General features: G+C 43.1%; 1 protein-coding gene across 2 annotated transcripts in view; it reads right to left on the bottom strand.

The window, feature by feature from the left end:
• Positions 1 to 25,169, bottom strand: part of DCBLD1 (discoidin, CUB and LCCL domain containing 1) — a 51,919-nt gene that overhangs the window by 14,330 nt on the left and 12,420 nt on the right. The window contains exons 1-6 of one of the 2 annotated variants that reach the window (XM_054822195.1): positions 18,881 to 19,003; positions 18,208 to 18,420; positions 7,538 to 7,675; positions 6,897 to 6,948; positions 6,078 to 6,150; positions 4,180 to 4,313 (exon numbers count right to left, since the gene is read on the bottom strand). In XM_054822195.1, coding sequence (XP_054678170.1) covers positions 4,180 to 4,313; positions 6,078 to 6,150; positions 6,897 to 6,948; positions 7,538 to 7,675; positions 18,208 to 18,420; positions 18,881 to 18,899 — 629 coding nt within the window. In that variant the 5' untranslated portion in view covers positions 18,900 to 19,003. Of the gene's footprint in view, positions 1 to 4,179; positions 4,314 to 6,077; positions 6,151 to 6,896; positions 6,949 to 7,537; positions 7,676 to 18,207; positions 18,421 to 18,880; positions 19,004 to 25,169 lie in introns of those variants that run through there. The other variant, XM_054822194.1, reaches the window with a different exon arrangement.

Here is a 25,169-nt window from a genome sequence, read left to right as displayed (position 1 = left end):
CACGTCAGCTCTGACCATTCCTCCTTGGGCTATAGGTGTATCTCAGCCAGACGGGATGAAAACTACCCCTTGTTTTAATCTGGGTGGGAACGGGTTCTGTTATAACCACGACCAACAGCTCCCATCAGGAATGGTTCTTTTTGCTCCATTAACAGTACCGCACGTACGGGTCCCCTTTTCTTCCTCCTTCTGGCATGGACTGCTTTGCTTCAGGACAAAAAGCCATTTTTTGAGCCACTCCACACAACCCTGCACAATGCAGGATGAGATAAAATCACCACTGTAAGGGAAAGCTGTGCTTTGCTTGGCCTCCCATGGAGCCCCTTCCCGATTTCCAACAAGATGCCTCTGAGGTTTTTTTTCCAAAAGTGATGACTGTGACTGGGCGCCTAATAAAAATAAAAGCCTGGGTTTTAACGTGAAATTAGTTTGGATTTCTTGAAAAATCTGACCCCTTCAACGTCTCTCCAATGAGCTGCACGCATCACTTGCCCCTTTTGAAAAGCCTTGGCCAGCGTGACTGAGCAGTAAAACAACTTCTGCACTTAAGCATCAAGACAGCTCCCTTTCAGGCTGCCCTTTGTTGTTGGCCAGGAAAATTTCCCCTGAGGTAGCGTCTGTGGGCTAACAGCGGTGCGCACGGCTACATGTTTTGAGAGCACTGCAAACGGGGAATAGGAAAGTGGTCCCACGTCAAGGTCAATAAAAACACTGCCTCTTTGTGTCACTGAGGGAAAACTAATGACTACAGGCAAACGAAGCCCTTCAGAGATGACGGAGAGCACTGGGAGGGAGCTGATTTATTTGGGCATGTAGGCGGTAGAGTAGCTAGAAGGAGAAACTCAAGCCCTCCCTCCCACATCTTCCCCCCCAGGCAATCCTCAGGGGCGATCAGATGTGCTCTGCTCGCTTCAAACCAGTTTGACGTTACAGCCAAAACAATTTTTGCTTTCTTAGCGAATGCAAAGCGATCCATTTCAAGAGAAAAGAAGAAAATAAACACCTATGGTGATCAGTAAAACCTACCCAAAACAGAAATCACAGCACTCCTCGAATACTTATTTATGAGATAAAGCTTTGTAATAAAAAAGTCGCCTAGATGCCTTTCAAATAGAGGGCTGCAATTTTAGTAGAGAAAGGGAGGAGGTTAGCATTTCTAAGGTCTATAAAGCTATGAAATCAAGCTGAAATATTTCTGCTATAATTCTGCAAGTCACTGAAGAGGACAAACTAATTCAGTAAGTGGTAATTCATCAGTTTCCTAATGTGACAGGTGACATTTGTCACACAAATTTCACTTTGTCCTTTAAAGGATGGTATCACCCCATGCTTCTCATTTTCCTGACAACCTTCAGGATCCTGCCTCGCCAGCAGTACTGGTGGCAGGACTACATAGGAGACCTGTGCTGGTAGCTCTGCAAAAAAAGGGTGCTGCTTCCCATGATTCTATAATAAATTTCTGTTAGCATCATGTACTCTTTTTTTTTTTACTTCCCCCCACCCCGAGTCGGTCTCAAGCAATCTTTTTATAAGCAGTGCAGGTTAACCCCGAATCTCATCTTTTACAATTCACAAGCGTGTGGTCTCTTGCATTTTCAAAGATAAATGATTTCACGTGCATGGATGTACAGTCACAGGCCAGCTCACATGACAAAGTTAAACTCCCATAATCATGTACTGGGGTATGAGGACTGCCCAATAAATCCAGCCACTTGATCTTCATTCTAGCATTTGCGGGTATAATATAGCAGGTCCGCGCGTGTATCATGAGAACCGAAGACCTCACAGATGCCGGAGCTTAACAAGGACACTGAAATATGGAGTCAGGGAGGCCAAGGTCAGCTCTTGAGGGCTGGTGAGCGAGCGAGCCGTAACTCCGCCATCACATTACAACACAGATATTTAACAGCTCGATGCACTCCAGCAGCAACTTTTGATGATGTCAATTTCAGCTCAAGTCACTAAATAATTTAAATCTTTAATACTGCAATCCACTATAAATAAGATTTTAAAAACTTGAGTAAGCTTTTATTTAAGAGCGTCTAAAAACACTGCTGTCCAAGCACCATTTTTTTCTTGCTGGCACTGTCTGCTCTGCAGGAATTTCTTGCAGCCTGTCGGTATCCCAAGAACAGGGAAGCCATGCAGCTTTGGAAATACATCTTACAAAAGCCTTTTAAAAGCATGAAATGCATTGGCTCATTTTCTTAGTAAATAGGCCCGCTGTTTCTGGGAACACTTTTTCACGTTTTGAAATAAAAGGATTTCCCTGCATCCTCCAGTTTCCCTCTCCTGGGATAATGGGCTCACACTAACAGTTCATCTGCTCCCGGGATTGTCCCAGCTGCCAGGAGCAGCCGAAGCATCCCAGGAAGCGCTGTGCTCACACTTCCATTTATCTCAAAATCCGTGCCATCTAGTTTGCCGGCCTCCGACCCTGTATGAGCCTGTTTGCCTATGGCTCCCTGTAGAATCTGTAGAAAGCAACAGTTGTCTCCTCGGGCAATTCACTCGCTTTGATATGTGCATCATGCTCGAGGAGCGCCCCTCTCTGCTCCGGTAAGCAGGAGAGCTAAGGGGGGTGCACTCCTCCTTAGGGTGCTCGCTCAGGGCCCTCACGTTAAACGGGCTAAATCCCAGCCCTGGAGGCTGGCCCCAGCCTGGAAGCCCACGTTTCAGCTCTTGTCCAAGTAAATGGGAGTTTTCCCACTTGTGACAGAGACAAGTTTGCATCTCTCCGAGTACTTCTATGACTCATGTGAAATGCATAGGATATTTTGTGAATAGCAACATGAAAAGGATGCTTGGCAGTTAAGGTGATGGGTTAATTATGGAAACAGTGTTTTCCCCCAGCACGTGTACATTTGTTGTCTTACACGCTTCATTCGTTGCCCACTAGCTCTTGTACTGTGAAAAAAATACCAAAGGGAATCCCAGCTGCCTTTCATTATAACGTTTTATGCACTGCTGTCGGAGTTACTCCTGGGATTCTCAAGGATCACAAACATATGAATGTATGTAAATGGTTCTGTAACATCTTTAGATAAGGCACAAAATATTTAATTTAGGGTATCACTAAGCTGGCGTGTGTGATGGAAAGAATTTGTATTATTTGTTTTATGGAGGGGCTTGGTGCCTGAGCTGAGCTCTCCGTCCTGCTTTCCTGCTTTGCTTGAGACAAGATTATGTTAATTTTCTTTGGAAATTAACTTTCAGGATAAATAGAAAATATTTAGGCTTTACAGGCCTTTGGCTAGTGGTCTACAAGCTACCCAGCTTTGTATACTCCAGTGCCATCATATATAAAGAATTTTAATCCGTGCTGAAGTTTAAGCACAGCAGCAGAACAAATGAATGCTTTTTTTTTTTTCATGAATGAAACCGTGATTGCAAAATTGTCAGGAGACTGTGGAGAAATCATGGGGAAAACTGGAAAAAAGTATAAAAAAGACATATTCCCTTAGCTTTTGTAGACTATGGGACTGAGATTTCCCTACCAACAACAAAAAAAGCCTCATGTAAAATCGAGATAGCGTCTGAAAATTAAAAAATATAAACCAAGAGTAATGACAGAGGCAGTTGCTGGAAGGGCTTACTGTGCTGGATAGAGATTAGAGGATTTATTTCTACTTCAACAACAGTACAATTAAAAGTCAGAAGATAAGTGGTAAATATAACACCCTTGCTATAAATATTCTAGAAGAGAAAAACTCTGAACATGTCAAAAGCACAATGTTTAAGAAGTTGTTCATTAAATCCCCTATGGCTCAACGGCACTTTTTATTTATTCATTCTTCCTAGCTTTTTTTAAACTTTAACATGAATTTAGCATGATTTATTAGCACATCGATTAAAGGTGTTTGTTGCAGAACATCGTACTTTCATGTATCTGCTAACAAAGCAATTTGCAAATATGTTTTGGAAGGAATAGAAGAAAGAAAAAAAAAAGAAAATACCACCCTACATTGTACAGAGCCACTGAAAACTTGGAACATTTTCCTATATCCAATGCCAACACCCTTTTAATAAAGCCATCAAAACAAAGCCCAGACCCCCTTTTTCCCCACAACTAACATCTTTTCCTCCCCAAAAAAGCGTCCCCACCTGCTTCAGCTGATCTGGGCAGCGCACTGTGCTCCGGGGGCTGCTCCCGGAGCCGGCCCCGCCAGCGGTACTCACTCGTGCGAGGGGATGCCATTGGCGACGACGCCTTCGTAGCGACTGATGCCCTTCTGCTGGGTGACGCTAATCTGACCGCCCAGCTCGTCCGCGATAACGCCTGCATGTATCGCCGACTTGCACAGCAGCGAGGTCTGAAAGGCAGAACCCATCAGAAGCCAAAGCTCAGAGGATCAATCTGACAAACTGTTAATGCTTTCACTTCCAAGCCAGTAGTATACAAGTGTTACAGCTCATAAAATCCTGCAAAGGCTTAAGGGGAATAAGAGGCAGGGAGGGTGGGGAGAAAGAACAGTAATCTTTGAAAAATACTTCTATTTCCAAATGTTACCTTTTTTTTTTTTCCCCCTGAATGAAAAAGCCAATAATCCGCTTCTAAGAAGGTGCTGTAAGATTTTAACCTAATAAGTGTTGTGGCACTCCTTGACAAAACAAAGTCAAAGGCAAGGCAAAGAGAAAATGATAATTACTTGATGGACTTGCCTGAAGGCAGACCTGTCTATTACTGCACCTGGGGATTGGAGTCATGGTATACATTAGGAAATCTGGCTATGTGTTGACTAGCTGCTGCTGGGTTTTAAGTATAGCCCATTTGCCAGTATCTCAGGTGGGATAACACAGAAAAATACAGGCAGGACAACTTGTGTGCCAGCTAGGTGGCAATAACGTACCACTGGGCTAGGACAGAGCAGAGAAGGGCTAGCAGAAAGGTGCAAAGGAGGCATTGCCGAAACATTCCCAGGGGCTGCTGGCAGAGATCAGTCTCATTCACACGAGCGCAGCTTGGGCTAGCTACTCGACAAGCTGGGGTGCCGGGCTGTCCCCTCCAGGGAGGGCTGGGGAGGGACACAAAGGCAGCAGGGCTCCAGGGGAGCCCCGCAGGTTCTTCCCACCAGAAAAGCTGAATCCTCCTTAACGACGGAGGGAAAATTTCTTTCCAAAATTCCTCAGCGCAGATAAGATCTACATTAAGTCATGCCATTTGCTGCTTTTCTTGCCTAGTCACCCGAATGAAGGGCAGGAATAACTCCAGCTAATGAGAATGTAACGTGGCATTTCTTTGTTTCTTCAGCCCTGCCACTTCCCAGGCTGGAGCAGCATGCTGCTCGAATAACTGGATGAACAGGTTAAACATGAACACTGACTTTTTGGAAACTCAGCAACTGTTACATTTGTGATAGGATGGGATTTTACTTCAGTGGTATGATTAAACTTACTCCACCGTGAGAGATGTAAAGATTTCACAGGCATGACGGGAGGAGAGTCCAAGGTGAGGGGCACAGAGCGGGCAGAGCACTGTGTGATATGAACTGTGGATAAATGCAACCACTCAGGCAACTTCTTTGCTTTAAAGAACGAGCAGTTAAAACAACCCAAGAGGTTGGTAGTTATCAGTGGGATATGATTAAGCAGTATATAATATTTATTTCATATCAGAGCAGATTGCTGGGATGCCGCAGGCATAATCTTAAAGAAAATCTGCGTGTTACTGAAATGCATTTTTTCTCCTACAAGAGATAACTTTAGAAAAGAAACGCACATGGACTCCAAACAAGTAAAAGCTGAAGTCATAGGAATATTTAGTACATGGATGAGCACTGCCTCAAAAGGGACAAACCCTGTGCAGAGTTTTTCCAGAAAGTCAGAAACCACAAGTCAGTAGGTGTATTTGTGAATCAGTGGACTTTGTTCTCACACAATTGATTGGTCTGTTTGAAAAGTGTCTCCATGTGCTTATATACTGATAACATACTCATATACTGATAATAAAAGGTATAGATATAACACAGCTGGGAAGAATTACTAAGAAAAGTCAAGCAGCAAAAGTTGAAACCAAGTTGTGCTATGCTTCTCTCTTCTGTCTTTACAAATGTCCCCCCATTGTCCTGTGTACTTACATCTCTGTATCCTTCTCCAACGTTCCCAGAAATGTCACCTGCTATGTCTCTGCAGCCAGCAGGACAATATCTGCTGTAGTGAGAGAAGAGAGGCTCGTTTAAAATATGAACTGTAGTAACAATACACAGAAACAAACTCGTACAAAAGAAATGTTCTCAAACTGATAACTATTTTAGCAGGAAGTTCTGGCTGATGGTCTGTTAGTGAGTCTAGGAGGTAAATAAATGGGCCCTTGAGTTCATGAGTGGACTGCACACAGCAGCACACAAAGAACCACAAAAGCAGTTTTGCAAGGGCATTTCTGTTTAATTCTCTTGTTCTAAAAATGCTACCACACAAGTTTTCAGCACAGCCCAGATAAGAAGCCTACATGCACATGCAGACAGCAGCCCGAAGAGCACAATTTATTACCATTTCAAATCCTATCACAAGGTTCAAGGAACCAAGAAATTATAGCTTGTCCTCAGATAATCTTGTATCAGCTGGGGCATGATCTGCTCTCAGGAGCAGCACTGGAATTTGAGGCTCCTTTGAATTTCAAAGTGGAAACTCTTTTTGCATATACCGTGTACACCTATTCCCAAATGAGACTTGCTCTGCAACTCTATTCCCTCATTTTTTTGGGCCGCAGACTTCCATTCTGCACTACTGCTTCTCACAACCGGGCCTTGGACTAGTACAGCATCGGAGCTCAAAAAAAGTCACTTCTCCAGAAAACCAGGACTGTATCTGCCTTATATGACATTCTCTAACAATCGGACCAGATGACAGCTACGGCAAAGCAAGCCACAGCGCAGAGAGCTGCAAACCCTCTTTACCTGTATTCAGCCTTTGTGTAGTGGTTCGCTCGTTCCAAACATGTTATTAGATCTGCAAAAAGTTTACAAATATCATGAAAAGTTTACAAATGTCAAACCTCTTTGCAGGGTGTGGAAATACAGACAAATATTTGGCTACGCATGAAATTACATTTAAAAATTTCTCTGTATAATACTTAAACAATTCTATTAGAAAACAACAGCTATGGTTTTCCATCATACTTTTCATCTCCCTCTTCTCTTACATGTTATGCCTTCAACAAAGTTGCACAGACCCCCAGAACATTAAATGTAGGATTCAAACCTTAATCCGTCCTATTACTTCATCCTGTCACCATGTGGTAGATGCTGAAGCCCAGAATACAGTAGAGCTTCAAAGAGAAGATCCTAATTTTCTCTTTGACCGGGCCTGTATTGCAAATTGCCTAGGTAGGATTTCAGCAGCTATTATATCTGGTTAATGTTACAGTGCTTCTTGCACACATGCTATTAAAAATATCATGGTTCATGCTAATCCAGAAATATTCAGGACCAAACATTTGGGCTAAAGTCTATGTGTGTAGAGAAGATAATGAAAAGGGGGAGGTGGGGGGGCTATGCTACTAATCCTTTAGAAATAGTGGTTTTGGGTTTAACTTTACCTGGATGATCACTGCTGGCATAGGACAACAGAAACCCTCGTCCTGACACGTGGGATCCACTCTCAAAGTGAATAGTCGCTTCATTGCTATCCAGAATGATTTCTTTGGGGACAGGCATCACGTTACCACAGTATGGCCCTACACACAGAACAAAGAAGATTTCAAAAGTTTAGATGACATAGTTAGACTGGAATATTCCCATGATTAGCAAAGTTTCATAACACGCTCATTCTCCTTCAATACCAATCCAAATGTTGACAAAAGGGTTTTGGCTTCAGTCCTTTATGGGTATGAGCGCCAAAGTTACCCTGACAAGGAGTGGCCAGGATCCAATTGTCTCTCCATGGTAGCAATTCCAGCATCCACGTCTCTCATCACACAAGCCCCAAGAGAATGATTAATGCCCTTCAGCCTTTGAAGTACAGCATGCTTACAACCAGCAGTAACTCATTAGAGAAGAGAACAGAACATTCAAAGGCAATCCGAGGGATCTACCCAGGGTCCCCTAGATAAACTCTCCAGACACGTACAGCTCATGCTGCTGTCGCACAGCAGCCATTCAGGAAAGATTAAGATCACAAATACGGTACCTGGTTTTCAAGGACCTGTGTGCCACAAGCCAAATTGTACTACAAGGCAGTACCACTTTACTCAGAAAATCTCTTAATTTATTTTCCTTTTAAAAACATCATCAGACCGTTGAAGTACACAGTTCAAGTCTCTAGAGTTTTAAACAAAAATGAGGGAGAGAGAGAGGATCATGAAGGGAGTGGGACAGGAAGACAAGAGCCTTGTGCTCACATTGAATTAGATAAGGGTTTTATAGCTACCAACTGCAATATCTTGGAACAGTCTTTGGGACACTCCTTTCTTGTGACAGCAGGCGTGCCTGGGACTCTTAATCATTACATTTGCTTCTTCAGAAGTCAGTTCCCAAGGGGAGCTTTCTTTTGAGATTGCCTCCGTCTTTGCTCTTGCCTTCTGTCACCACACCTGGGTGCAAACACTTGTCCCTGGCTGCCCTCAGGCACAGATGGTACAGAAAATCCGAAGCAGTTTGGGTACACTTTTTTGAATTGATAAGGATGCTTACAATATAAACTGCTAAGAAGAGGTTTTTGTAAAATGGCAAACGGGTTTTTTTTCCTCAAGAGAAAAAACAAACAAGAGCCTTTACAAGCCCTCAGCCCATCTGTTCTGGTGAATGACAGCTTTCGGATCCTAAAGCAAGTCCTTGGGATGAAAAAGGATCACTTTGATTTTTCCCAGACAACCTCATTCTATTGGTGGTGGCTACCTTAGAGCAACTTGGAGCCGACTTCTGAGATACAAGAAATTACAATCATAGCACAGATCTGATGAGTGGTACCCTTCCTAATGGGCTGCTAAGAGCCTTTTCATTTTGCTTAATGCTCTTGGGAGGGTCATTCCCACACACTTCACTGGCCTTATAACAATTATAAGATCAGCCTATAGAGTAGCCCAAATGGAGCCAATGACAGCCAGCTGTCAGCAGAATGGGACAAACGAAAGGAGGAACTCTGTCTTTTGGCTTATAAAAATCATACGGCAAAGCAAGGCAGGCAGAGAAAAAAGCGACGAGTGTGACATTTCCCTGGAGTACTCCTGTTGAAAATGACTCACGACTTAGTCAGAGAAAACAATGTCTATAAAAAGGGTTAAACAAATTGCTTAGGAAATGAACTTATCAAAAAGACAGCATCTGACACTGTGTCATACCAGACAACTGCACGAGTGATTTATTTGAGAAGGTCTTTTGTGTCAGATTGCAGTGGGAGAAGTAAAGTGCTAACTTAGATTTTTTTTTTTTTCTCAGAGAGAGAAAGGGGAAGAAGACGGGGAGGCATTGCATTCCTTCAAAATAAAACACCTGAGAAAGCTTTAGTCCTTTTCTTCTCTCAAAGACTGTCTCTACGTATTTTTCTCACAAGTGCTCTTTGGCTTTCTCCCTCACAGCGACTGGCAGTGACCTATCTCCTCTGTAAGTACGATTTAGATGGCTGATTCACTCAACCACACACCGGCTGGATCAGGGCTATGTTCTCCTCCAGTAGCAAGTCTACATACATTCCAGGTAATTACACAAACAAATCACATATGTCATAAGCAAAAACAAGAGAGAGGAGAGGAGAGGAGAGGAGAGGAGAGGAGAGGAGAGGAGAGGAGAGGAGAGGAGAGGAGAGGAGAGGAGAGGAGAGGAGAGGAGAGGAGAGGAGAGGAGAGGAAGAAAAAAGGGGAAAAAAGGGAGAAAAAAGGGAAAAAAGAGAAAAAAGAGAAAAGAGAAAAAGAAAAAAAATAGAGAAAAAAGTCTAGACACATAGAGTTGTATAATCCAAACAAAAGCCAAAAATTCAGAAACAATCAGCTTAAGAAATCAGTATGCAATGCCTAAAGACAAATTTCTACTGTTAATTTATAAATCCAAGAAAGGTTACAAAGCTATGGTTATCTTCTGCCAAGAGCAGTTCTGGTGTACTGAAACACTCCCATAGGTAGCTCAAAACTAAGGGGCTTAGTACTAATTCCTTAAAGCATATAGAAGTAAGAAACAGTATCCACTGAAGGAAGGAATATTTTCCAAAAGTTTATCAATTTTCTGCATAGATTTGGGAAAAGAAACAAAACAAAACAAACACCCAGGCATTTATTAATACTACAAGACAGTCACTTTTGTTGCAAAGTGAGGAAGCCTTGCAAAATATTTCAACACGCTTCTCAATAATTCAGCACTACACTGCCAGGTCTTCAGACTTGCCTGAGATCTACCAGTTTATTTCCATGCTATCAAACACAGAAATGAGCACTGAGAGGTAGGGTTTAGAAAAAAGTATAGCATTATTTCACCCCTCTATTGCTGTTAGAAAAAACGATCAGATACCGGTTTGGCTTAGAGGTTCTTTTCTACCTGAAAGAACTAGAGACACGTGCAGTCTGTTTTTAGAAAAAGGTGCTATTGCACTCTTCTCAGTGCTTATCGTGTTTAAAATGACCACTGTAAGCACCTTTCTGATTTGATTTACCCAATAATATTGCCTTAGGTTTAGCAGCACCTCTTTCCATTTTGCCAAGTTTTAAACCTCGAATTCTCATTTTCCCCCTCATCAATTTATTTTACATTGACGGTCTTCCAAGAAATTTCCCAGGGAGACAACTAGTAATGCTTAGAAAATAAAACTGATTCCAGGGTCAAGACAATTCTTTGAGTTCAGTTCTGACTGATGAGAGTATTCTATGCTTTCGTCTGTTTTCTATTTTTGTTAAGAAAAATGTCTTTGGTTTTAACCACATGTACTCTTTACCATGCACTTCTGTACAGCAGTCCTCCATTTACTTTAATGTTGTAAAGCCAGAAGCGAAAGGAGTCTCCCAGGCTCCCTGCATTTCCGCTTGTGCTATGCCTGAATTAAGTGCACTTTTTATATACACAGTAACACCCAGCAGATTTGCTCTCCATTGACTTGCCCATTACCTTGAATACATATATTTTGAGATTTTATAGACATTAGATTAAAGTCAATCAGCATCTGTAGACATTAGACTTCATCTGAAAACTACATTTACTAGTCAGTATTTTCCACCTGCAACTGAGGCGATAAAAATACTACTTTATCGTCTACTTTCAAAACTCATACATGCTCCCTGTCTTCTCTGTCCATTCCACCTAGGATTTATTGATTTTCCCCAGCTGCCAATATGAGTACTGTGCAACCATAATGGAGAGGAGGGATGATGGAGAAAGCCTTGGTTTGTGTCTGGTATGAAAATGAGAAACTTGTTTATAGGGCCCTGTTAACTTTTACTGCAGCATTTGGACTTGACTCTGGATAAATATTTAATTCCTAAACTTGGGACTAATCCAAAAGTTTTTTAAGATCCCTTTTGAGAACTGCCAGATCACGTTATCAGGTTTTCATCTTCTTCTGTTAGTTGTGAGGTGGGTTGTTTTACATATTCGGCTTGAAAAACGAGTCATAAATGTTGATCTCTCTCCCTGTTTCCTGTTAAAGTGACTCGGCTGGAGCTCTGCTGGGGTAAGTAGGCAGGGTTATTTGGTTTGTTTAGTAAGAACAAAGAAAAGAGTTTGATTTAACAAACAGTTGTGTTACATGTCATGAAAATGAGTAGGTGTTCTCCATATTTCAGTATTACTACATCTAGATGTCAGAGCCTTTTCTTCTTTCCGTGTCTCATTAACAAATTGACCCAACTGTGGTTTCGTCTGTTCGCTCCAGATTCTTTTATATATATATATATTTTATTTTTTATATTTTTTTAATTCTGCAGGAGAGCTATTATGGGCCTAGGGATTTTGAATGCACCTAATTTAATATTCTCTATAATTAAACTCACATTTAATGCCTTTTGTCCAGAACTCCTGATCTGTTGGTAAGGTTTAGGTGGCTTAAATGAAATACTTCTATTTTGGAATCACTGCCTCCAAGCAGTACTAACATCCTGCACGATACATGGCAAATTGTCTCGTGGATATCCTTTGGCTGGCTCATCTGGAGACTGAAGAGATTATTTTACGTGTTGTTTATTTTTTAAATGTTAGCAATAGTCTACTGCTTTTGTCTTTTTCATAATAGTGTTGTTTTGCAAATCTGATGATCTTTACAGCATTGTCTGGTTTTATGATGTCTAGTTTACTTCTACCATCAACCAGGCTCTGGCATGTTTCCTGAAATTGCTTTGTTGAATTATGTTCCTTTATTTTTTTCTACTTCCCTTAAGAAGCGCTGTGCCTAGAGGACACTTCTCTCACACCAGCTGGCAACGCCTCGTGCCATTTGTTTCTGTAGTTCTTAATACTTTCTGCCTCTTCTGTAAGGCTTTTGCTTCCTTTTAAAAGCAATTCTTTCCCTCTTAGGTATTGCATGTCCGGTTCATTCTGCTCATTCTGCTTTCAAATTACTCAACTTCATTTGAAATCTGGAGTTTGACATTTGCAGAGGTCTTTAAGAAACTCAGCTTAGATATCAACTCATAACATCCCCTCTTCAATGGGGAACCTTCTCCCTTTTTTCCATCTTCACTTGCAGAGCAAGGCACAGCTGGTGAACAAAGTGTAGCAACGATCCCATGGATCCGCCTCTCCAGAATTATGATTTCCTAAAGAGTTTGTTTGGGAAAACAATGTTTTAAACTGTGATCCTTATATTTAGTAGCCTTTTCTCAAAAAAGGCAATTTGGAAGTACCTCAGTAGCTGGGGAAGGACCGGGGATGTGATGAACATGGATTGTGCTTGCTTCACTTTAGAGCTAAAAACTCAGCCAGAGTCCAAGTCTTTCACAAGCAGCTCACAAAACCAGCAAGGATCTGTTGTATGAAAACATCTGCATTCTTGAAATTCATCTCCATCCCACGTTCACACAAATGCTTCACTTTCATAAGCAGTAACTCTTCCTCTCCCCCTACAAAGGAGGAGAGGAGAGAGAGGAGAGAGAGGAGAGAGAGGAGAGAGAGGAGAGAGAGGAGAGAGGAGGCCCCCTCTTTGCTCCAACCCCGCCATGCACACATGCAGGGATAACCAGCATCACCCCACAAGGACATGCCAGGAGGTGAAAAGTGCTGGTCTATGCCCTTCTTTGCAGGACGTGGGGAAGGTGGTGGTTAATACTCAGCAGATATGAGTTGACAGAGTAGTCACATTTGTTAGTCAGGATGAGACAGACGGGTTATTCAACATTTAACTCTGTGCAACACAGTCTGACCTCAGACTGAGTGGTAAGCATTTCTCATTTTAGGAAAAACAAATATAACTTTCAGTTAGTGCTTCCAAAGGGTTGCCAAAAACTGTGATAAAGGAAAGAAAAAGGCTTCCAAGTAGAGTCAGGCTGGAGAAGTAATTACAGTTTAAAAAGGGAGGGTCTGGGCCACCTGCACCAGCTGTAGGTCTGCCTGCTTGACCTCAGGTGAGATTCCTCCACTTCTAACATGTCTGTGGTTTTAGCCAAACCCAAGGACAAGCACAGCAACAGTTAGGAACTGTTAGTGAAGAGCTGTAGCTGTTTAACAAAAACCACAGAAAAATACACAATACACTTTATGCAGCTAAGAAAAAAAGAGTTCATTTGATAAAACAAAAGCAGACATTGCTTGTTGCATAAATCTTTCCAGAGCTTAAACCTCAGGATACTGCAACCACTCAGGCGAAACCCAGCTGTTAGAAGAGTTCTGACTGTTAAGAAACTGCCCGACTTGATCTTCAGCGAGAACTTGTCTGGGCATTTCGCTGGATTTCCTGAAATACCAGAAACAATACTGTAATAACAAGTTTCCTTTGAGGGGCGAAAAAGAAACCTGGACACACCCTTTATTCAAGCAAGATATTTATTACAATACACAATAAGGAAAGACTGGTTTGATGAATCCCCTCAAGTCGTAATGACAGGTGGGAGGCATCCAAAGGCACTCGGTTCTCCTGCACACCCGCACACATACACGTGCACACGCAGAGGCACACGCACGCTCTCTCTGCAGCCATCGGACACTCACACATCAATAAATGCTCAATTTGTCTAACAACCCTTAGGGACTGGCTGCAGGAAGGAGAAAGCATTTTCAGTAATTCCTCTATCTATTTCATGCTAGTTACTGGCTGTAAATTATGCGAGAATGAGTTAACTGCACTAACTCTCCCAATTATTACTAGTCACTCAGCAGATCTGACATCCACCCCAGAGGAACACATCAACCTCCTACTGACTGCAAGTGAATGGAGAAGTAAGTAGGCACTTATCTCTTCTTCAATCTATCTCTCCAGTCAAGACTGATGATCATCTCACAAAATTAAAAGAAAAAATACTAAGCCATTAGTTGGGGAAAGGGGGGGGGGGGAGAAAGCAAGAAAAAAGGGTCAAAAGAGGTGCAGAAATCTGATAAAGACATGAAAAGAAGCTGACTAAAAACAGTTGCTGTTGAACTTTTAAAACCGTTATGTTACATCTTCATAAGCAGTGCAAGTTGTGTTCTGGAGAACTACAGGGACCACATGGTTAATCTTGTGTTCACATATCCCTTTAACTAATTAAAAAATCAGAAGCTCTTATTCAGAGCTCAGTATTTTTAATATGCTCAGATAATGCCATTAACTCGAGAAGAAAAGCATTTTAGTAAAGGTTGCACCTTGTCTACACTGTGAGATCGTACTTCATATTAATGTTTATCCTAAATTCCTTTTGTGGGACAAACCCCCCCATGTTTTCATCCAGAGCAAAGCTATGCCTTTGAAACAGAACATGATCTTCTGTTTATTTCTCCTAGAGACAACACGTGCAAAGCTGTGCTAATATTTAAAGGTTTGTCAGACAAAGGTGACTCAGTTTCACCAAAACTGGTGTTAGACTACCTTTGCTGACTGATGATTAATATTTTCACATCTAAGTCTGGATACAAAGCTAACAGTTTGAAAGGAAACTCTTGCTACAGGTCCTTTCCTCCAGTGAACACTGAAGAAAACAGTGTGCAGAATAACATCACAGACATAGTGTTCAGCCACTTCATGTCTCCAGTTTTAGAGCTTCATTAAGATTACTTAATTACCATCTTTTGATGGCAATATTGGAGAAATCTAAATGCAATGGCTGCCTTCACGGGTGCATCAAAGCTGAGAAGTATCACAGGTGAGAAGAACTGTAGTGTCACACTTGTGTCCCAGTTGAGCAGGGAGGCTTCAGTGGATGGGAGCACGCAACGCTACGTACTTTTCTAGGAAGGAATTAGATTCATAGTACTCTTCTATCGGTCTACAAAATTTGAGGAACGCCCTGAACTTAAATAAAACTTGCATGTAAGTGATCTAATCTGTAGTCACTGACTTGCAAAAGTGAAGAAATCAATGTTACAGCTAACAAAAATCAATTAATCAATCCATTCATTTGGATATAAGAGCTTCCCCTTACTGTGTGGAACATAAATACCACAATTTGAGTTACTCCTTGCTGTTACGCGTGAATCCCAGCAGAAGGTTATAATGAATGAATCACAGTTAAATGTAAAGACAACATGTGGGAGAAATCTGAAAGGAAAACAATACTTTGTCATCTGAAGACTTGTTTACACTAATTTTATATTTACGCACATAATCTAGTGTTTTGCCTCTGACCAATTTTCTAAGCTTCAGATACACTCCTCAACAGACATTCATATGCATGTTGACATTCACTCTTCTGTAGAGTTGAAGAGATAGATCAGCATGGTATTTAAAACATGCTTCCCTTTGGACCTTGTTGTCTTATAATTGTAAACCTCTTAAAGAGCAGTGGCTGCTTGGCTAATTTGAAACGAGTAATATTCACACTGCCAGCTTTCATGCTTCGCTTTTTACATTTTCCTTTTTAAACCCAGGTCAAATGCAGAAAACATGCAAAGATTAGTTCTTAATTGCTCCGATGTTTTCAATGCCTGCAAAATCTTTTCAAGTCTCTATCATGCTAGGAAAGAATTTTGATGGCAAAGGTCAGCACCTTCTTGGCCAAAGGGAAGATGTTGACCTGCCTGTAGATGTCCATGAAGAGGGGAGGGTTGCGAAGAGATCTGGGCTCGGAAACAGCTACCTGAAAGGACGCTTAACAGACTGAATGGGCGTAGCAGTGCCCGTTCATAGACCTTCTTCTGCTTACAGAAACGCATATTAAAACCCAGAGCTCTAGCAAAACTATTGAAACAACTGACTTAGAGAAGCTCTAATCTCATCTATGAATTCCTGTGTCTTTTAAAACACAGGCGATATCATGAATTTATGCATATAGCAGTATTTCCACACTGTTGTTCTGCACAGATTTACCTAAATGTAGAGCAGAGACTCTGTAGGTATGCTGGTGGGAAAGTCTACAGTGAGCTGCAGACCACAAAAAACATTACAGATGGTATGTATGCCTAAGCTATAAAACTTGTTTAATCAGATATGAGCAAAATCTGCTAATTGTGCAGTTCGTTACTGAGAATGCAAATTATAGTCCACATGCACCAGCCATTACCAATCAGGTCTGAAAATGGGTGTGGGAATACTTTAAAGAAATTCATTATATGGATTTGATTGCATAACACACAGGTATCCTGCGTTTACAGGCTGAGTAAGTGCAGGACTGAACTGTGTGAAGACGTCTTCAGGCTGATGTGTAAGGAGCCAGAATTTCAATTAGCATCCAAGCTTCGTTTTTCACTTCAGAAAACAATATATTGATTTATCCTTGTTTCTTAGAAAAGCCTTTGATCAGAAATGTCAAGATAGCATCAATAAAAATTATTCAAAGATATGATAATGCAATACTAAACACTTATCTCTTACTGCCAAGTACAGACAGACTGCTTCAGGTGAAGACAACTCATAACTTAGTTCTGAAATGAGGTAAACAACATAAAAAAATCCCAGCACACACAAACAGAAACGTTCCTTATGCCTCAAATCAAGCTCTACGCAAGGCTTAGATATCAACATTTCACTGCCCACTCTTAGCGAAGGCAGTTTCAAAATGTAATACCTCCCCCATGAGAACAATAATTACCTTTACCTTCATTTGTGAGCAAGGCTTTAATACCTCACTTGATCTTATCTTACCAGATGAGTGATAGGCCTATCATGCTCATGAATGAAAGACAATCATCCCTCCTTACTACTAAGATATCTTATGCGTCCTCAGCTTAGGAGAACCAGGCACTTCACTGAGCCAAGCAACGAGCTGGGTGACCTGGAAAACCGGCACGGGCTCGGTGTGGCTCATCTCTTCATCGTCTTTTCCCATTGAACCCATTCTGCTTGCTGAGTCCAGTACAGCACATCCAGCCTCAGCTGCCTGAAGGGCTACAGCCCGCTCCCAGCAGGCAAAATTGTATGAACTGTCGATTCATGAGTTTATTTCTGCATTGTAGAACTCCTTGCAGCCCTGAGTTTAAATCGAGCTTCTGAAAAGGGTGCACTGACTTGAAAATCAGTTTTATAGAAAGAGTAGATCAAAAGTTTCAGCAACAACTGGTTAGGAAAACTGATTTGAGGAAGGCCTCTGGGGAGGATCCTGTTGTTGTTATGATTGTTTTAAGTGCACAGCTATAGCATATTATTCACTTATCTTCCTGTGCAAATCTCTTACAGCAGTGCAGACTGACTGCTCACATTTAATATCTGCAAGTATTAAAGCCTGTACATTAGCAAAGGTTATCAATGACTAATAGCTAGCAATAATAAAGGTTATCTCCTCTCTGAGCCCTGAACAGCCTGGGAAATAGAGACATGCAGGATCGTTTACTCCAATTTCTCATCTCGTCTCTGTCTAGTTCATGAGCTAGCTACTCCCCTGCCCGAGAAGGGACAGGGCTGATATGGATCCACGTACTTGCTGTACCAAAGCTGTGACGGTACAGCTCCGCAGGTCTGAGGGCAGAGCCCTCGGGGTGGATGTGCCAGAGCCGGGCACGAGCCCCCGTGGCCCCGGCAGACCCTCCGCAGCGCAGCACGGCAGCACCCCCGGCCTTGGCGGAACAACACACGGTGTGAGGGGCAATGGCCTCCCTTACTGAGAATGACGCGCTTGAATTGGAAAAGGAGGAGGAAAGGACACAGGCTAACATTTCTTGCATTTAACTGAACTGGCTTTTACTCATGCTTTTACCAGTTCATGCATCGACCGTTGCCTTATCTTGTACGTACCGTGCGACGTTGAAGAGCTCTGGATGGTAAGGTAGCTGGATTCACATTTCTGTGATTCGATATCCAGGTCTCCAATTTTCAAGATCAGGCGTTTTCCCGGAGGCACTTGGATTTTCTTTTCACAAAGAGTGTAGTTTGGGTATGTCCCAGGATAGTTCTTGGATGCCAGGGTCCCGCTGTCTTGATACATCACCGAGTGCCCACATCCGTCCCCTGCAGTAGAGGAAGAAACAAGGAAGAGAAACAAAATGTATTCTTTAATAAAAATGTGTAAGAAAATACTGGCCACATAATCATGTCTCACGTGTGCTTCTACCTTTTAAAAAAGTATTTTGTAATACTCCATCTCAGTTATGCTGCTGTTGGAACATAGGTAACTAAAATAAATACAGTCGTATTTGTCTTGTAAAGCAGTAGAAAGGATGGCTGGAAACAGTCGTGAACTAAGATGTATTTGGCAGTCCTGTACAAACAGAGTCTCTCTGGCTTTCTGTTTTACAGCCAAACCCTACTGAAACCCTGAAGATGCAATTCCACATGTAATAGGTAGGATCCTTCCTTAAACAGTGTTCCCCCAATTATCATTCCACATTTTATTTCCATAGAAAGAGCCGCCAGAGAGAGAGAGAAACTGAATCATACACGAAAGCACAGACGTGATTTAACTACTTACTATCACAGACCTGACTCATCGTACTTTCCTGTTGGTTTTCTTGTGCCACTTGCACAATACAAAAAGCACAGAGGACAAGGCAAAGACACAACAGGGGCTTCCGAAGTGGGACACACAGGTTACTTCACGGTAGCATGCTGAGAGATGTAAGTGCTGCTGCCTCCTCGCTCAAGGGGTGAGGGGTGGGTGCCCACAAAGTGTTTTTTCATGGTGCTGTGTAGGAGTCAGCTTGGCTTTGGAGCCTTTCCTTGGTGGAGAGGCATCTGAGGAGCAGCTGCAGCAGAACGTATGACAACAGGAAAAGGCGCATGGAAATACATGGGGGGTGTGGGGACTGACATGGAAAACAGGAAGCATCCACGGAAGGGAAGGAAGCAGGTATCAGATAAGAGACCTTGACTACTAAAGGAAGCAATTTTTAATGAACTATTTAAAAGTGTACTAGTAAATTAAAATTTATGTGTTAAAGCTTAAGCCATTTCATTCCGCTGAATCTTCCAAATAATGGAAACTATTGCAATAGTGGAATTAGTGCCATATGTACATGCAAATTACAGGCAGTCCTCAGTTTTAGGTCAATTAGGGCATAGGCACTCTTTGCATAGGAGTCTCTTATACTGTTACCCTTTATCACTGCAAAATTGAAGTTAGTCCTAGAAGTGTTCATAAAATAGAGAATCCTACAGAGCTGGGAATTCATAATGTTCACTTTAACTACCCAAAATTTTACTTTTGGGGATATTTTGGTTAATTACTTTCTGAATTTCCTTCCACAATCACTAGGAAGGAACAAACTTAAGATTTGATATGATTATTTAAAGGTGAACAACTAGAAATGAAGTGTTGATAAAGAAATGTGCTATACCGGGGGTTGTGGGGAAAGTGGCATGCTATGCAAAGATATGCTCCAAGCTATCAAACTTTGACTCACTACTATATAATTACACTGCCATTTCATCCAACTGACTCAACTGCTTTTTCACAAGCAACAGCATTTATTTTGAAGCTTTATCATTATTACTAGCTTTGTTGCCTGCTATTTAATGTTGTTGCAGGTGCATGCTTAGAATAGAGGTGAATAGGAGACACAGATCCAAAATCGTATCACCGTAAAACATATTAAATACGGTTTTTCAGCTCTCCTTGTTCACATGCTTTAAAAAAAAAATCTGTTGTTCGAGCTTGTTATCCAAGCTCTATTGATTTCAGAATGCATAGGAGTATATTCAAGATGAAAGGCAAACTGGCCTCTTGAGCAAATCATCTTTTTAATGGAAACTATCTGCAGCAGGAATAAAAATATAAGGAGCAATACAGTACAAGCTATCAACTTTCTGAACCCAGAGAGGGGTCCACAGAGGTCCAGGCAGTGTAAAAGCAGATCACTTCCAGCAGGACACAGGACAATCTTGCTGCCTGTGTAGCCGACTGCTGTGTAGTAAAAAAGAACCGTCCGTGGCCTTTAATTTAAGCTGCATGTTTCTAACTATAAGCGTTTACTTTAGCTGGGCTGATGAGAGTAAAGTAAGTACAATCTGGAGCTTGGTTTGCAATTCATCCTTATTGGGGAAGAAAAGGAAAAACAAAGGGAACAGTTACACAACCACAACAAAATGTGATGGGGATGAACTCCTTAAAATGAAAAATCTAGTGTTCACGTAGTCTTCGTCTCACTGGGCTACCTTTTGGCCTGTGTCACCTCAGTACAATCCCAAGGATCCTTTGTGGTACAAAACTCTCTTCAAAAAGCTGAAAAGACATTGCTATCACAGTAAGACTCTGACAACTGTCCAGGTCACAGAGCATCATATTTCTGCAGAAAGTGCACAGGCACCAGGGCTGCTGGTGCCAGATGGGATTCATCTTTCTCGAAGGGGAAAGAGGGTCTGCTCAGGAGCTTGTGGGGATCGTTGACAGGGCTTTAAACTAGGCTTGAAGGGGAAGGGGGGATAATATCAGGCTTGCCTGCAACAAGCTATGGGATGACATGCCAAGGTTAGAGGGAGGGGGTGCGAGCGAGGGCCCTCAGCCTGCTGCTCAGAGATGTGCTGGACACACTGCAGCACACTTGAAGTCTAGAGAAGATGAGCCAGGGGCTCCTGAGGTAACAGGAACCAACAGGAAAACACTGGTGAAATACATCAAAGGAATTCCAGCCACTCCAGCCAGTCAGTCAGCTTCATCCCGGTCCTGCTTAAATGCCTCTATGCAATGAGGAATAAACAAGAGGAGTTAGAGACGTGCGTATGCCTGCAGGGCTGTGATCTCATCAGCATCACCTAGACATGGTGGGATGGCTCCTATGGCTGGAGTGGTGGGATGGAAGGATACAGGCTCTTTAGGAAGGACAGGCAGGGGAGATGAGGAGGTGGTGTTACTTTCTCTGTCAATAACCAGCTGGAGTGCATGGAGGTCAGCCTCAGGATGAATGAGGAGCTGACTGAAAACTTATGGGTCAGGATTAAAGGGAGGACAGGGACAGGTGACATCACAGTGGGAGCTTGCTACAAGCCACTTGACCACAAGTGGATGAGGCCCTCTATTGACAGGTAGGACCAGCCACGTGTGCACACACCCTGGTTCTCATGGGGGACTTCAACTACCCTGACATCTGTTGGAAGGACAACACAGCAGAGCACAAGCAATCCAAGAGGTTCCTGGAATGCATTAATGATAACTTTCTTCTCCAAGTGATAGAGGAGCCAACAAAGAGAGGTGCCATGCTGGACCTTGTTCTCCCAAAAAAGGAGGGGCTGGTGGGGAATGTGAAGGGCAGCCTTGGCTGCAGTGACCATGAAATGGTGGAGTTCAAGATCCTTAGAGCACTGAGGAGGGCACACAGGAAGCTCACTACCCTGGACATCAGGAGAGCAGACTTTGGCCTCTTCAGGCATCTGCTTGGTAGAGTACCCTGGGACAAAGGCCTGGAGGGAAGAGTGGCCCAAGAAAGCTGGTTAGTATCCAAGGGTCACCTCCTCCAAGGTCAGAAGCAATGCATCCCAACAAAGAGGCAGTCAGGAACAAGGAGCTCTTGGACAAACTCAAACGCAAAAAGGAAGACCACAGAAGGTGGAAATAGGGGCAGGTAGCCTGAGAGGAATACAGAGAAATTGCGTGAGCAACCAGGGATCCGATCAGGAAAGCTAAAGCCCAGAGAGAACTAAATCTGGCCAGGGACATCAAGGGCAACAAGAAAAGCTTCTATAGGTATGTTAGTGAGAAAAGGAAGACGAAGGAAAATGTGGGCTCCCTCCGGAATGAAACGGGTGACCTGGTTACCTGGGATATAGACACAAATGAGGTATTCAGTGGCTTTTTTCTCAGCCTTTACTGACAAGTGCTCCAGCCACACTGCCCAAGTCGCAGAAGGCAAAGACAGGGACTGGGGGAATGAAGAACCGCCCACTGTAGGAACCTGATGTTCGAGAATATCTAAGGAACCTGAAGGTGCACAAGTCCATGGGACCTGATGAGATGCATCTGCAGGTCTTGAGGGAACTGGCGGATGAAGTGGCCAGGCCACTCTCCATCATATTTGAGAAGTCCTGGCAGTCTGGTGAAGTTCCCGCCGACTGGAAGAGGGGGAACATAACCCCCATTTTTAAAAAGGGGAAAAAGGAAGACCCAGGGAACTACAGGCCGGTCAGTCTCACCTCCATGCCTGGCAAGATGATGGAGCAGACCCTCCTGGAGACTATGCTCAGGCACATGGAAAATAAGGAGGTGATTGGTGACAGCCAACATGGCTTCACTAAGGGCAAATCGTGCCTGACAAATTTGGTGGCCTTCTATGATGGGGTTACAGCGTTGATGGATAAGGGAAGAGCAACTGACATCATCTACCTGGACTTGTGCAAGGCATTGGACACTGTCCTGCACGACATCCTTGTCTCTAAATTGGAGAGACATGGATTTGACGGATGGACCACTCGGTGGATAAGGAATTGGCTGGATGGTCACACCCAAAGAGTTGTGGTCAACGGCTCAATGTCCAAGTGGAGAAGGGTGACGAGTGGCGTTCCTCAGGGTTGGTATTGGGACTGGCGCTGTTTAACATCTTCGTTGGCGACATGGACAGTGGGATCATGTGCACCCTCAGCAAGTTTGCCGATGACACCAAGCTGTGTGGTGTGGTCGACACGCTGGAGGGAAGGGATGCCATCCAGAGGGACCTTGACAGGATGGAGAGGTGGGCACGTGCGAACCTCATGAAGTTCAACAAGGCCAAGTGCAAGGTCCTGCACATGGGTCAGGGCAATCCCAAGCACAAATACAGGCTGGGCAGAGAAGGACTTGGGGGTTTGGGTTGATTAAAAGCTCAGCATGAGCTGGCAATGTGCATTTGCAGCCCAGAAAGCCAACCGTGTCCTGGGCTGCATCAAAAGAAGTGTGACCAGCAGGTCAAGGAGAGTGATTTTCCCCCGCTACTCCGCTCTTGTGAGACCCCACCTGGAGTACTGCATCCAGCTCTGGGGGCCCCAGTACAAGAGAGACATTGAGCTGTTGGAGCAACTCCAGAGGAGGCCACGAAGATGATCAGAGGGCTGGAGCACCTCTCCTATGAGGACAGGCTGAGAGAGTTGGGGTTGTTCAGCATGGAGAAGAGAAAGCTCCAGGGACACCTTATAGCAGCGTCCCAGTACCTGAAGGGGCCTACAAGAAAGCTGGAGGACTGTTTACAAGGGCATGGAGTGACAGGACAAGGGGTAATGGGTTTAAGCTGAAAGAAGGTAGAATTAGATTAGATATAAGGAAGAAATTCTTCACTGTGAGGGTGGTGAGGCACTGGAACAGGTTGCCCAGAGAGGTTGTGGAGGCCCCATCCCTGGAAGTGTTCAAGGCCAGGTTGGAGGGGGCTTTGGGCAACCTGGTCTAGTGGAGGGTGTCCCTGCCCACGGCACAGGGGTTGGAACTAGGTGATCTGTAAGATCCCTTCCAACCCAAACCATTCTATGATCCTGTTCTATAAAACCATGTACGATAGACCTCAGCCTGCCATCCTCCTCTGTCGAGGTTATACGAGGTCTCGTTCCCAGGGAAACTCCTTTTTTTAAAATCTGCCTTTGAATCAGCATTGAGACATATTAACACCAGAACATCTTTTGAGCTAAGAAAGCATAGATGTTATTTTATGACTTTTCACTGGTGGAACATGGTCATTCAAACACTCCAACTGATGAGAGGCAGGCGCAGCATCATCCTGCCTCAAAGGGACAGGTCATGACAAAAGCTTGTTCGCCACAAGAACTGAAGCAATGTCCAAAAAGTCAGAGCTAACTATTGCTTCTTACAGAGAAGCCTGGCTGCAGCTCTAAGTTTTGAGATTCTCAGCAAGATTACCAGAGCAAAGAAAAATCTTATACTGAAACTTGGTGGAAAATGCATCCTAGGGAAGGAGTCTGAAGGTATAGAGAGGAGGTAAAAGAAAACTTGGGATCTGATAATTCATTCAAAGAGATTTAATGACTAATTGTAGTAAAAAACTTATAAATACAACCCCCCTATATACCAAGGGCTCAGAAATGGAGGCAAATTGTAAGGAATTCAAAATGTATCCCTGTTCACATTTTCAAATGAAAAATGTGAACAATGCTACCATTAGTTTTATTCTTATCATTACTTTCCACATGAAATTTTGATTTTCAGTAGAAATATGTCGGCCAAATCTCAAATACACTGAGCTTAAAACACAACTGCTTGTCCTTATGAAAACTAGGATTTAAATACCTGATGTCACACTCTTTTCTATAGGCACAGCTCTTCCGGCTGGAAATACGTGTATTCAACCAGTCAGTTCAATGCAGGACTTTTTGCTAACACTAAATTTTCACTTAGCATTGCCTCTGAGAACTGCTTTCTATCACCCCATTTGGCAAGAAGCTGGCAGCCTTGCCTCAGACATCCAGGTTTCATCACTTCTCACTGGACAGGAGGAGAGGAAAATATTTGAGCACAAGGTACTCAGCAGCCAGAAAGTCTAAACATGCTTAGATTTAATGAAATCTCTGCTCAGCACCAGGAGTTACTAAAAGCACATCAAACATGCTTTGGAAGCCGAGTTCCCATGGGCATTTGAATCAGGATCAAGATTGTGGTCTCTGGATCGCAGGCGCCCACCTGTTGGCCTATGCTCAGGTTGTCCCAAAGATCACACAGCGCTGGAATTAAGGCTGTTTACCACCAATAAAAACAGCATCCTGTGGCAGACGATGGAAATAACTCCCCAAAAAGTGAGAACCACAACCAGCACCTTCTGCCGCAGCAGCACGCACACAGCTTGCACCTTGCC

The sequence above is a fragment of the Grus americana genome, chromosome 3, assembly GCF_028858705.1.
Source record: "Grus americana isolate bGruAme1 chromosome 3, bGruAme1.mat, whole genome shotgun sequence".
In the NCBI taxonomy this organism is placed as follows: domain Eukaryota; kingdom Metazoa; phylum Chordata; class Aves; order Gruiformes; family Gruidae; genus Grus; species Grus americana.
Note: the sequence above shows the minus strand (reverse complement) of the source record. Positions and strands in the feature narration are given on the sequence as shown.